We start from the raw sequence: 13,640 nt of genomic DNA, 5'->3' as shown, positions 1-13,640 counted from the left end.
CGATGCTGGGTAGCATTTGTAATCGTTTTGGTCCGTGAAAATGACTTGACAAAGCCCTGTCACGATATCACTTTATCGTTCGGTGAGGGGGACACGACAAATGGTCTTTTGCATGCGTTTGTTTACAAACATCCACGTTCACTCGTATTTTTTTTTTTTTAAATCATCCTCTGGCTCGACTACATTAACTCATTCACTCCCAAAGACGTTTTTAAACGTCTTTTCAGACTTGGTCTAGAATTGGCTGGTACTGAATGAGTTAAGAGGCGGGATTGAAACGTTTTATTTGCTGAAGCAGCAACAGCCGATATTTATATTATTTGTCGTGAAACACACACACACACACAAAAAAAATTGGATATATATCGGTTAACACTATCGGTCAGACAAAGCGGCACATTATCGGCGAGCCTATCGGGTGACATTTTTCATTTCGTGCATCACTAGTTTCTTGAAGCAAGCCTCAAACACCCCAAACCAATGTCGCAAAAGCCGCTCGATGAGAAGAAACTTTGGCCTTGATTTACGATATTTAATCTTAGTTTTGAAAATATCCGTGTGAACGTGGCCTCGGTATCTTTTTCTCCCCCTGGGTGATTTGTGTCGTATCGATCTAACGTTACAAGACGAGTGTTAAAAGTGTAATAAAAGCCAATCAACTGTTTCCCGCTTTGTTCTTTTCCTCTTTATTTCGCAGTATACTTTTTATATAATATAAATATACACAAGAACCATAAATACATTTCGATATAAAAAAATATAAAATGACAGTACCTCGTGTACAGGTGAAATATTAACGTTATATCTCGCGGTACACTGGAGGGAATGCAAGCGACCTAAAGCTAGAGGGCGTCTGTGTGACTTGAACTTCTGTAGAAAAATAAATCCCCCCCCCCCCAAATGGCTACTTTGCTCTCTGGGATGCAGTGAGGAATTGCTTCCTTTGCTCCTTGCAAGGCCCAAAAAAAACAAAGCATTTTAGGTGCCAAGCTCCCATTCAGAAGGAATGTCTCATATCATTGCCTGCAAAGTACGACCTGTACTGGCGTCACAGCTGCATGAACCAAAAAGCTGCAAGGATCACTTTTTGCCTGAGCTTTGAAAAATACACAGTGTACACATCCTTTTCGTGAAGGGCTCATTTGCAATGTGAAGGCATTTTCAATAGGGCCCAACAATCAGTCACGTATCCATCCTCGGAACAAATGAGCGCTTACATGCATTACGCGGCGGCTTCGATGAAAGAAAAACGTACATTTATCCATGAATAATGATTCTCTCGCTTTCTGTGTTTCTGGATATAAAAAAAAAATGTGTAGATGGTGTGACTGTTTTTTATTTTTAAAAGGGAGGCGGGGGGCCCCGTTAAAAATGTCTTTCTTTTTTAATTTTTGCAAATGAGCTCTTTGTGAGCTAAGGATTGAATGTAAACAAAATGTGCACGCCACAACGCACGATTGAGCTGGTGTGTGGACATATACGGGTGCGGCGTGGGGAGAAAACACAAACACATACGATAATACAGACAACACAATCGAGATTCCCAATTAAGGCATCGGCATCATCATCATCATCATCATCATCACTGAAATGCATCATTTGATAGCAGAGTGTAGCTAAGAGACTAAACTGACCTCTGTCAGCGGTCACAATCCTTTGGTAAGGATGGACCCGCGTGTCATGCCGTCTCACTTTAGTAGCCATTGCACCTAGATTGCAACAGGTCCACAAGGTTAGAAACCATTCACGTTCAACATTCACATTATTCTTTGAAACCGTTAGCATAACGCTGGGATATTACAAGACACCGGATAATAGCACATATGCACGTCACATAGCTCAGATAGGAAAATAATACAGTAGAACAAAAATACACCTATTTGGGGGATAGTATTCAAATATGCATAAGTTAAGTCATTAAAATTCCACAGTGCTCAAGAGTTTTCGGGTGAAGGGGAGGGGGGGGGGGGGGGGGACAAAAAGGAAATAGGGTAGGTGAAGGGTAATGGCTGCCGGGCTGTCTGGGAAAAATAATGCAATTCTTCCAGTGGGGTCCGGAGAGGGGATTGGGAGAAATTTGTCTCCTTATTTTTCAGAGGTGGGGAAATCCAATCCGGATTTGATGGTAATTGAATAGCGCCAGACGCCACCTGCCTCTCGCCGCACGCATTCATTGCAACGCCGCCATTTTCTCGCGAGCCAATCAGCCTGACTGGGGGTCGTTTCCTTCCCGCGTCCACGTTTGCGTGGCGCGTTCTGCTCAAATAGAGTGGAACCTCTGAAGGCCTACTCTTCGGGATCTGCAAAACTTTCGCCCCCAGCAGTTTTGATTTTGCTGTGTCCTATTATGACTTTTGCTTACATTAGAAAGAAAAAAAAATGGACCAATCTCAAGAATGACGTCACAGGAGATGATCGCATATCACACAACCTCAGTTTAGTTCTTTTTTTTTTTTAAATTGGGGACGTTATTCACTCGTATTTTTTTCATGAGCGGCAGCATGGCCTGGTCGGGATGATTTTACTCAGGGACGTGCGGTCAAGGGAGGCAGGTGAGGCAGAGCCTCACCTCTGAATGCGCATTGCATTGCGCAATCATCACAAACTGGGTTGTGATACATGCAACTGGCTCGTGCTGCTTGCCGTATCGTCTGCATGTCGCAAATATAATGTTGAGCCAATTGAATAAGCTACCTTTTTGCTTTATATATTTGTAAATCTGACACTAAAGGAGTCAGTGCCTCACCAACCATGAACCTCACCACACGCCACTGATTTTTACTTGTATCAGAGTGAAAACTGTTCATTTCACCCACCGGGAGCCCTTATAGGAACATTTGTTTCAAAATGGGGTCGAGCTGCATCCCGGAACAAATTGAGTTCAAACATTTGAGGTTCCACTATGTTAAAAAAAATGCACACGTGGAGGGATTCAAACACACGGAAGAGGCAGGGTGTGTGTCAAGAAATTCAGTGTGGCGAGTCTTGGCAAATACCGTCGCCGCCACCTACATGACGATTCTGAAGCGCCAGATGGCCCAACATTTCCCTGCTGTCCATAAAGCCAATGGTGGCGAGAGATAAAGAGTAGTGGCGGCGGGCGGGCGCATGGAAACGTGTGAGAAAAGCAGTGTGCGCCTTCCACGCCGGCCCCCGTTGTTGCTGGAGGCACCGATCCATCGAGGGAGTAAATAAAAATGTAACGCTGCGAGTTAAACAGAAAGATGCTACGCACGACTCCCAGAGGCAGGGGGGCAACATGCTAAGGTTCACGCTCCACACAACATCACAAGTGTGTCGTATTAAAGCGAGAAGAATAATTATTATTATTTTTTAACAGGCTTAGTGGATTTGTCATAAGGTTTCAGTGGACATTTGGCGTCGGTATTACTCAACGGATGCTCATCGCTCGTCTCTTTGGTCAGCTAAAAGCACCATCCGGGTTACGCATGTAATATAGTCCGCGGTAGTGAACTGGACTCCGGGCACCGAATGGAGGGGAAGCTCGGGTATTAGCACAAAGCTCAGGTTCACCGGGGGTGAGGCTGAAACAACAAAGGAAGGCGAAGGAGATGAGGAAAATAAAGGACGACTGGAGGAATTTAATGAACATCCCCAGTGGGAGTGACAGAGGGACTATCTGCAGGCATCAAGGCTCGCCTGCAGCACAGAAAAAAAAAATCTTTTCAGAAGCTGCAGAAATCCGAAGGGATCCACTGCCAGACTGAATATGCCTTCGGGCCAGTGCATGAAAGGGTTAGCGAGCGGGGCTGCGCGTACGCGAGCTTGTTTCTGTCGGGCCGCCTCGTTTCGGACGGCGCTGAGTCCCGCCTGTGTAAACCTTGCCGAGTGGAGGCAGTGCGTACCTGGGAGCGCCGAGCCAAATTTAACTGTAAAGTAACCTTCTTGTCAAAGGGCTAATCATTCCCCTCTCCAGAATCAAAAATGTCCACATTAGCCACAGAGCTTCACCGCCTTCATCCACCCTCAGGGTGTCTTTTAGTTCCTCAGGTGGACACAACATATTTACCTTTCAAAAAGTCCTGACTGAGGCTCATGGAAGCCGTGTCCAGCACCCCGAGACTGGGGTAAAACAAGCTGCCCTCCTGTCCGGGCTGGCCAAAGAGGGCCGCCGCGCCCATGCTCCCCCAGGCCCGCTTACCTAGAACCCCAGTGTGCTCGATGGGGTACTCCAGCAGGGAGGTGGGCGCCAGGGCGTAGGGGTAATCGTAAGGTGTGGTGTAGATGAGCCCGGCATCCGGCGTGGGCGGCACCAGAGTGGGGGTGCCGTTGGGCAGCATGGCGGCCATTTGAGTGGGCCGGATGAGGTTCATGAGGGGGGCCCCGGCCGGAGTCGGGGGCCGGAGCGCCGGGGGCGGCAACACCTGACCTGTGGGTGCCGCTATGAGGCGGGGTCCCTGAGCGGCCGCCGCCGCCGCTGCAAGAGAGAACGCAAGGGTGGCTGCCATAAGCGAAGAGAGCGAAGGACAGAAGTGGAAAGAAGACAGAGGACAAGAGGTCGAGCCAAGTGGCACCGATGGTTATCACAGATGAACAGTGAAGGGTGAAAATACAAGAGGAGGAAAAGAAGAGAGTTGGCAGGGAGAGAGGGAGGGAGGGAAGGGAGGGGGGGGGGGGCAAAAGGTAAAATTAGTCCATGCAATGATCATGGTGGTGGACCACAAAGCAAAACAAAATAACCCCTCACACCAAAACAAAGCTTGCCGTCGTCGTTCCCAGTGCAAAGCGTACAAAAATCCCTCGGGCAGCAGCGGCTCAAACATTGACTGCAAATAGCACGAGAAGTGACGTGAACAACACACACAACACGCACAAATTGAATCGGTAACTCAGCAGAGGTGACACACCAACATGCCAAGACCGTTACCGGAATGAACGATCATGAATGTTCACCATCTTGGAGGTGTCAAACTCATTTTGGCCGTGGACCTTGTAATTATGGTTTCCTTTGGAAATTGTGGCTGTGAACCATTGGTGTCATCTGCGTGCAAAATCCCAACATGAATAAAAATGAAGACAATTTTGGTCCCCCCCAAAATGATGTGGCTGGCCTCATCCGGGCCCCCGTGACTTGAGTTTGACACCACTCATTTTAAGGCTGGCTTTGGGATGCATCCAATCCTATACTAAAATCACAGAAGTGACCACTAAAACAATCTTTTTTTTAATTTTTTTTTTTTTTAAACACGTGACACATACAAACACAAACTGTGGGATGTCGATCTTCATCCACGTAGCAACGACAAAAGATGTCTGATTGCCCCATCCCATTCAAAGCGATATTTGCGAAAAACCATTTCCGCAGAGGTTGCGATCGCAGTGACATTGAACACATTCAAAGCCGAATGCCAAGAGCGCGTTTTTTTTTTAGGTTGTTAGCGCGGTTATATGATCCATGGGTGCTTCTTCGGTGAGCAGATGTGTCAACTAGATGGCGACATGCAGAGCTTGAGCGCAGTGATCTGCAGCAGGTGTGCTGCAAAGTTAAGAGCAAGTGGATCACCGAGCGACCTTGGCTGGAGGAAAAAAGGGTGGACGGAGAAAGGATGGATGGAGGGGAAAGGAGCGCGGAGGACAAAATGGAGGTTCTCCGGCTACTCGTGGTGGAGTAGGTAAACACAGATTATTTGGTCAGCTTGAAGAGGGGTGTGCTCATGGACACACACATGTACACAGGCCATCTGACTAAACACTGATTCCTGATGGTGGTGAAGGCTGTTAATTCATCAGAAGCTAATTGAGTAAATGGTCTTAATTAAATGTGTAGCATGCAGGTAAAAAAAAATAATAATAAAGAAAAAATACGGGTGTCCTATGATGAAATGGGCAATGTACATTAGTGGTGTTAATCGTAGTTCACTCACGCGCTTTGATGTTGTTGTCTCGGTATGTCCCGTTGAGAATGGCCAATTCCATCAGCTGGACCTTTTTCAAATTGTCTTCGCCCTCCGCCTGTTGGGAGAAAAAAAAAAAAAAGCATGCCGATAAATAAATGTCAACTACGACACAGGGCCAATTCATTGACTGTTAAGAATGTGTGCCTTATACAGAAACACTAACATAGTGTCAGCTTTGGGTAGTTGTGGGACCCCGACACAGGCCTCCATGACAATATTCATCTCAATATGACGCTGGTGACAAAGCCATGCGGTCAGAACATCCCCAGACTCATGTATACCATTTAAAAAGAGCAATTACCGTATTTTCCGCACTATGCGGCGCTTCGGAGTATAAGGCACACCTTCAATGAATGGCCTATTATGAGACTGTTTTCATATATAGGGCGCATCGCATTATAAGGCACATAGAATAGAAGCCACAATAAAGGCTGTGGTTGCATTACACATCCACTAGATGGAGCCACACTAAATCCAATACAGCTATTTATATAGAGCAGGGGCGTCAAACCCATTTTTTGTCACGGGCCATTTCGGAGTTACGGCTTCCCTCGGAAGGCTGGTGCAAAATCTCAACATTCTTTATTACCTGTGACAATTTGACATTTCGGTACAGATTTCAGCAAGCATCATGATAGGTGACACACAGGATTTACTCCCGCGGGCCACATAATATGACATGGGGGGCCAGATCTGGCCCCAAGGCCTTGACTTTGACACCTGTGATATAGAGCTTTTGAAACCACTGCAGCTGTAACAAAGTGCTTTTCAGAACATTTAACATACTACGTACAAGAAATCTGAATACTGATCTATACGGCGCATCGGATTATAAGGCACACTGTCGGCTTTTGAGAAAATTGAATGCTTTTGGGTGTGCCTTATTGTGGGGAAAATACGGTAATTGATCAACAAAATGATGATGCATTGTGTTGAGGAACTTTCCCCCATTCTCATTCAAATAAATGTAGACAACACACCAATTTCATGAGAAGCCAAATTGCAGATAAAGCAAAGCATTCACCATGGCAACCATTTTCCACAAATTGCAGGCGTGGGCAGTATTTGGAAAAAAAGGAAAGAAAGCTAATTGACGTCAGCGATTCTCAAGAAACCTTTGTAGTTAAAATGTCAAAAGAGACATCAAGGTGTATAAATGCATATTCATAATCCATATCAGAAGGATGATTACAGTGATCCCTCACTTATCGCGGTTAATGGGGGCCGACACCCTGCTGCGAAGTGAAAAACCGCAAAGTAGGGAGACTCAAGGTGCTGGGTGGGGCTGCGAAGATGCGCAGCCAATCAGCTCACAGGATGAATCCACTCGGTGCTGTCATTGGTCGATTTCGCACCAGGAACCAATCATGCGCCTTGAATGAGTGCCTGCTGCATAAACAGTACAGACATGTCCAAATAAGTAAATCGCGAAGTAGCGAGGGATCACTGTACAGTCATTTTCTTGACTCCCTTGTGTGCAACGACCAGCCCGGCGAACGTCACTCCCGCAAATCGGCAGCCTCTTTCATTACGGCTAAATTCAGGGACCCACATTTTTCACGTAAAGCAAAACAACCACTCACACCCAGCGCCTGTTCCTGCTGAACACTCAATAACCGTGTTGACAAACAAGGCTTGGCCAGGTAGTACGTCTTCATTCAAGCAAGGGTCAGGGTGAAAAAAAAATGGAGGGTGGCACTTAGCTTGACCCCGGGTTGATGTATCGATCTATCACCACTTGGTCAATAAACGCATCACTGAAGAGACATTTTGAAAGGGGGGGGGGCAGTCAGCATGAAGAGTAAGCATCATTTAATCCGACGCTGTGCTCATCCATTTGCACGTAAACACCTCACGTGCCGTCACAGTCACCCTCGGCGAGAAAAGCGGAGACAAGCGAGCAGACTTAATTCTCGGACTCGCAAACACTTGGGCAACAGTCTGCTGCTCTATTGAGGTGCCGATAAGGAAAGACGGGGAATAAAAGGATGAGGAGGGTGAAGAGTTAAGCCTTCCCCTGAGACTCCTCTTGAATGCGGCAACAGTGAGTTGCGAGCAAGTGAGTGCGCGCAAGGTTAAGTGAGAGGAAAAAAAGTGACAAGTTGGTCTCTCGACTAAATATAAGGCGGTGAAGAGTCGCAGTTGTGTGTGTGCGCACGAACCGTGTGTTTAGTGGAGCGGCACGTCCAATTAACAAGACAAGAAACTTCTCGGTGGTGTCGGCGCCTCACTCGTTACCCACCGCGTTCCCTAAGGGCTGCGACTTTTTACAGGCGGCGACACTTTTACCATTAAAGACGCAGCGAAGGACAGGATAGGAGCGCGAATGCAATTCGTCGCGACGCAGCATACGTGTACTTGAATTTGATTACGATCGAACGCATCGCAATGTTGAGGCCGAGGTGTCAGTTTTAATGTGAAGGGCAAAAAAAACAAAACAAAAAAAAGATGGCACCAACGTAAAAATAAATAAATACTCACTCTTATCATTCAAACTGAAGTAATGGGTACTCGACAGATGAAATTGAGGCTCACGAAATGAGTGTCAGAAAAGTTCCAGGACTGGCAGCGTGGCACATCTTTCAAGAGATCCTGCTGCGTTTTGTTTATTCGCTGACTGAGACGAGGTGAGAGTTAGGTCAGGACAACTCCTGGTGGCTTCATCATGAGAAAGAAATGGCCACAGTGCTCACTAACGTTTTCTCGTTAGCGGCGTCTCCCTCCTTCGAGGCCAAGCGGTGGCGTTGTGCATCCATTGTTGACATGACTAATTGGACAAGGATCAGGTCATTGGCTAACAAAGTAAACCTTCAATGAAGAGCATCTGTCCCCCCCCAAAAAAAAATCATTACGAATGACTTTTTGCAACCCTTGAAGTGCACACATTTAATGAACAAGGCCAAACAGCAGCAGCCGAGAACACCTGAAAAGTCTGCAAAGTAGACATCATTTTATCAAACTCGATTATCTTTGCACAACCTCGACGACGAAACCGCAAATGAAAGCGGCTGCTTTTATGTCTCTCTCAAGATGCAGGCGAGCGTTTGAGCGGGCTCGGCGGCAGGCTGCGGCTTCAAAATCAACTCACGCTGGGATTTGGATGTTTTGGACTGCTCGCGTATGCGCCCTTCGATGACGGAGCTGAGGGTTTGCGCGGGTGAAACGGGCGCAGATGAAACACAAAGGGGAGGCACCATTTTCTCGAATTTGCAAAGGTGGCTGCTGACACGAAAGGGAAGATGCGGCGAGGATAAGGCCGCGTCGCTCGAAGGAAGCTATTTTGACCGATTCACCGAGGCAAATGTCACCTGCCTTTTTTTCCTCGGGTTGTCTTTTCTCCGTGAAAGCTCAGTGAGCACACCTGGCAGTATGAGTGTTCCGGTTTGCTCGAGACAGGAAAGATGACAGCTCGGCAAAGTCTGCAGACATTGGCTGTAAGAGGTGGTGCGGGAGGGGGGCGGGGGGTACCGAGATAATACAGAGCAGGACCGTTGGGAGCAGAGTCGGATCGTTTTAAATCATGTAGTGTTGCGAATGCCTCCCGACCGCAGACGCCGCTTGGATCAATGTTTGATGAGCGCCATCAGGGAGCACAGTTTAACACTTTAATCTTGCCACAATTAAGAGACTCCTCGCTACGGATTCACCAGCTATAAAACATTCACGCAAAAAAAAAATAAATAAAAAAGGAGAGTGTGTCTGTAATGATCTGCGAGCTCAAATACCCCAGAGAGCACTGTGGAATAGCAGATAGCGAGACAGCCAGATTAGAAAAGGAAGTTATCCTTTCGTCTGCCTAACATGCACACATGCATGTACAAACAAGTCTCTCCCTTCCCTCTCCTGTCCATCAATGGGGGGCGGGGGGGGGGGGGCACGCCACTCAATAAAGCCGCTCCATCCACGAGAATCAGATTCAATCAATAAGGCCTATTTGTGCGATCAGCAGAGCGGTAAAAGCTATCAGGGAGGAGCAAGAGACAGGGAGGGTGAGGAAGAGGAGGACGCAACTGAAGGTAGACAGCAAGCGTGATGAGATAAAGTAGGTTAGCCATGTCCCACTGCCTTCCTGACAACCTTGCAATGGGGTCGCACTTTGCATTGCTAAATTGTCATCGTGACACCTTCGCTCTTTCGGTTATGTTTTTTTGGCATGTGGGGGAGGAAAGCGGAGTACCCGGAGAAAACCCACACAGGCCCACACATGCAGACTCCTCATAGGAAGGCCAGAGCCTTCCGGCATCGAACCAACGACCTCTGCGCTTTGAGGTCAACGCGCTAACCACTCGACCACCGGGCTGCCCGAACACAATACCCACACATGAAAATAACGATCTAAAGAAAGGGGCATGCTGACATCACAATATCGCTAATCGTTTGCGATACACCTTTTGCCCCAAGTGAACTAAGCAAGCAAACAGTTTTGACTTATAATAATAATAATAATTATTATTATTATAATAATACAATACATCCTGATTGATGGAGCACTTTCAAAACAGCTGCAGCTGTAACAAAGCGCTTAACAAAACAATAATACATTTTATTGATAATCTGGAGCATATGGCATCTGCCCGTGCAAAACACGGACAAAATCGAAACACTTTGCATGCCTGCAACAGACGGACGGGTGTCTTGTCTTTTGAGTGTTTATGGAGTCACAGTTTCTTTTATCGACAAGAGAGCGAGGATGCAAGGGAAAGGGAGGCGGGGGTACTTTCCCACAAAGCGGCAACAGCCGTTCTATACGGCGGCGCAGCTTGGAGACGTTAAATAACGGGTGTGGCAGAGAGAGAGAGAGACGCCTCGGCGGGAGTAGAAAAACAGTGGGGAAAGTGGAAATGATGGAGGAGACGATGCAGGCGGAGAGGGATACCTGGAGAGAGGACGAGACAGCGCGGCGAAAACCAATTTGTCTCCTCCCCGGTGGGCTGACACCGGCGGAGGCTTGCTTTCCATCATTGGCCTCACTGCCAGTCACTGCAAATGCACACACACTTGACCGAGTGCACGTAATGTCGGGGCCCGGGCAGGGACAGGGGGTCAGTCTCTTCAAACCAGCGCAATTACCTCAGAGGTAAACACAGCGTGGCCCCCCCACCCCCACGAGTGCCTCGTGGGATACGGAGTGAGGTGAAATGTCGGAATGAGCGGGGAGGGACGATCCTACAGGAGGGAGGAATGGATGACTTCATGTACTGCTGAAGGGTGGAACCGGTAGCGACAGCAGCTGTTTGTACTGTCGCTCCATCACGCACGCACATACACCCGTTTCCCATTTCTCTTTCGTCTCTTCCCAAACTAACATCTGGAGCAAAATGATTACTCCCATCACACTGCCAAGATGACTAATCAACAATTCCACACTCTACAGGAAAAGTGGCGTGCTAAAGGGGGAAGGAAGAAATGAGCGCTTGTAATGAGCCTCAAAACATCTCAACACCAAAATAAACAAAACGACGAGGCTAATCAATTTGAGACGGCTCAAACAAACTTGCGGCTTGTCTCGGGGTGGAAACAAAAGCTGGACCCGTCTGACAAACCAGAGACCCGTTTTGTAAATGAAACCTGCGCTGAAACCAATGTACAAAATAAAGCAGAATAATGTCCGCATGACATTATTGTATGGGTATTATGTAAGGGAGTTCAATTCATTTCTGTCTGAATTTGGTGGACTGCACAAATAACACAAACGCAATAGTCAGAAAATTGCGGGGAAATGTAATTATATGATTTTTTTTAAACTGAAAATATCTACATCGCAGCATGATTATCATGATTAAAATGACCGATTTTTCTGCATCGCCCAGGAAAATGTTCTGGATGCAGCACAAATTCCCTTTGTTGACACTAAGCTATACTTTTTTTAAAGAAAGCAAACTACCGTATTGGCCCGAATATAAGACGGCCCTGATTATAAGACGACCCCCCCTCTTTTTCAAGACTCAAGTTTGAAAAAAAAGACTTTTTGAACACCAAATTAATTTTTAAACAGAAAATAATGACAGTACATCTGAAACAAATGCTTATAACAATATATTTGAGAGAAAAAGCATGTTATTTGCCTCATTCAAATCTTAAAATCTGAACATTTAAATATGTGAACCAAAGTGCAATCACATTCGTAAATGAATGGCTTCTGTGTTTTGAAATGTAAATTATATCATAACTTCTCCTCAGCTGCCGGTTAACCTGGCCGATCTTCGACCCACTTTTCTCCAGATTGTTGCTGCGTTTCTACATTTTCTGTTATCTCTTCTATTATTTTTTTTCTCTTTTCTTTCTTACTGCTATTTTTTATTTTTCTTCTTCGTGCTACCGCTATTTCTATTTTTATTCATCGTGACAGGGGTTCACTTTGGCCTGGGGAGTCAAGTTCAGCATTCGCTTCAATGACATCCGGCGCCATCTAGCGTCGTGAATGGGTATAATGTCTAGACCCCGAATATAAGACGATCCCCACTTTTTCAGTCTTATATCAATGCAAAAAACACCGTCTTGTATTCGGGCCAATACAGTACTTGAGTAAATCAATAGCGTCTGTTCCTGGCATACAAGTTGTGCGGTGCAAAATTGCCTCCACGTCTCCAAGACGCAATTAACAACCAATTTCAAACAACCCACACAGTTCCTTATCGATCAATCGATTACGTCAAAATTAAACGCTCAACTACGTTACCTCTCATTGAACCAATCCCATCCACGCGTGAATGTCTGAGGGGTGGCTCGCAGCAGCTGGGGGGGATTAGCGTCTTGTTCAAGGGCATTTCAACACGCAGATTAACAGACAACACGCGTTATCTTATGAAACCAACATGACTTGCTATCATCGTAAATTTTCCCTCGACAGAATGATTCTTTTCCCAAATGTCCAGGTCAACGCAATCTCTGGCAACGGTCGGCTAACGGCTTCCTTTAAATCGGCATCACGTTCCCAGCAAAGCCTCTTTATTGCCCCTTCGCACCTTTTGCTGACTGCCGCAGCCTGAGACAGCTCCGTTAGCGACGAGCGCCATTAGTCATGCTAAACCACCGACACCCTCGCTCATTAGCATAGACGCAAACCTGACTCCAGTCAGATTATTACAAACACTTTGCATCTGCTCCTCCCCATTCCAGTCAATCAAACGGCTTAGCGAAGTACTGTTGAAATTACCGGAGTTGAATCTCGTGCTCGTACTTTACTTCCTGCTACAAAACAAAGCCCGCTCGGTCCAAGGCTTTTCGCCAAAAATCTGTCTGGTGAAGAAGTATTCATCTCATTAAAGTGCTTTTGCTCGACGCTGCCGCGGTTGTGCTCGTTTACACAAATAGACGAGAACCGAGCACTAAAAGGCAGAAATTCTGAGTGACGTTGTTTATTCTTCAAAGCGGGCTGGCATTTCATGTAACATAACAGCATTAAGAGTGGATTAAAGTCCACATAAATAACCTTGAAAAATACATAGAGATTTAACAGCACGATTATTCCGGCTTGTGGAACTGCGTCGGTTTTGACAGATGATGTTGCTGACTAAGTGCGGGCGGGATGATGCGCTTGTGTTGTACAACCCAACAAGCAAGCAGCTGTCCCTTGTCTCTTGTTCCCTGTTGACCCCTTGCAGCCCTTATGCCAAATTTGTACCCTCATCCGCTCCCTGACTCTTTCTCTCCTCTCCCTTCGCATTTATCCCTTATTCGACCAGGCTGCCAGACGGTGTATTGTTCTGTCACTCGCGATCC

At 46.6% G+C, this 13,640-nt stretch overlaps 1 protein-coding gene across 5 annotated transcripts in view; it reads right to left on the bottom strand.

Moving 5' to 3' along the window:
- Positions 1-13,640, bottom strand: part of qkia (QKI, KH domain containing, RNA binding a) — a 74,553-nt gene that overhangs the window by 7,704 nt on the left and 53,209 nt on the right. Inside the window, exons 5-7 of one of the 5 annotated variants that reach the window (XM_086128151.1) lie at positions 5,886-5,973; positions 4,031-4,462; positions 1,635-1,709 (exon numbers count right to left, since the gene is read on the bottom strand). In XM_086128151.1, the coding sequence (XP_085984277.1) occupies positions 1,635-1,709; positions 4,031-4,462; positions 5,886-5,973 (595 nt within the window). Of the gene's footprint in view, positions 1-662; positions 1,710-4,030; positions 4,463-5,885; positions 5,974-13,640 lie in introns of those variants that run through there. The other 4 variants (XM_086128152.1, XM_086128149.1, XM_086128148.1 and 1 more) reach the window with 4 other exon arrangements.

This window comes from Hippocampus guttulatus, chromosome 13 (genome assembly GCF_054856545.1).
Source record: "Hippocampus guttulatus isolate MCC_2025c chromosome 13, RoL_Hgut_1.0, whole genome shotgun sequence".
NCBI lineage: Eukaryota > Metazoa > Chordata > Actinopteri > Syngnathiformes > Syngnathidae > Hippocampus > Hippocampus guttulatus.
This window is presented reverse-complemented; position numbering and strand designations above follow the sequence as displayed.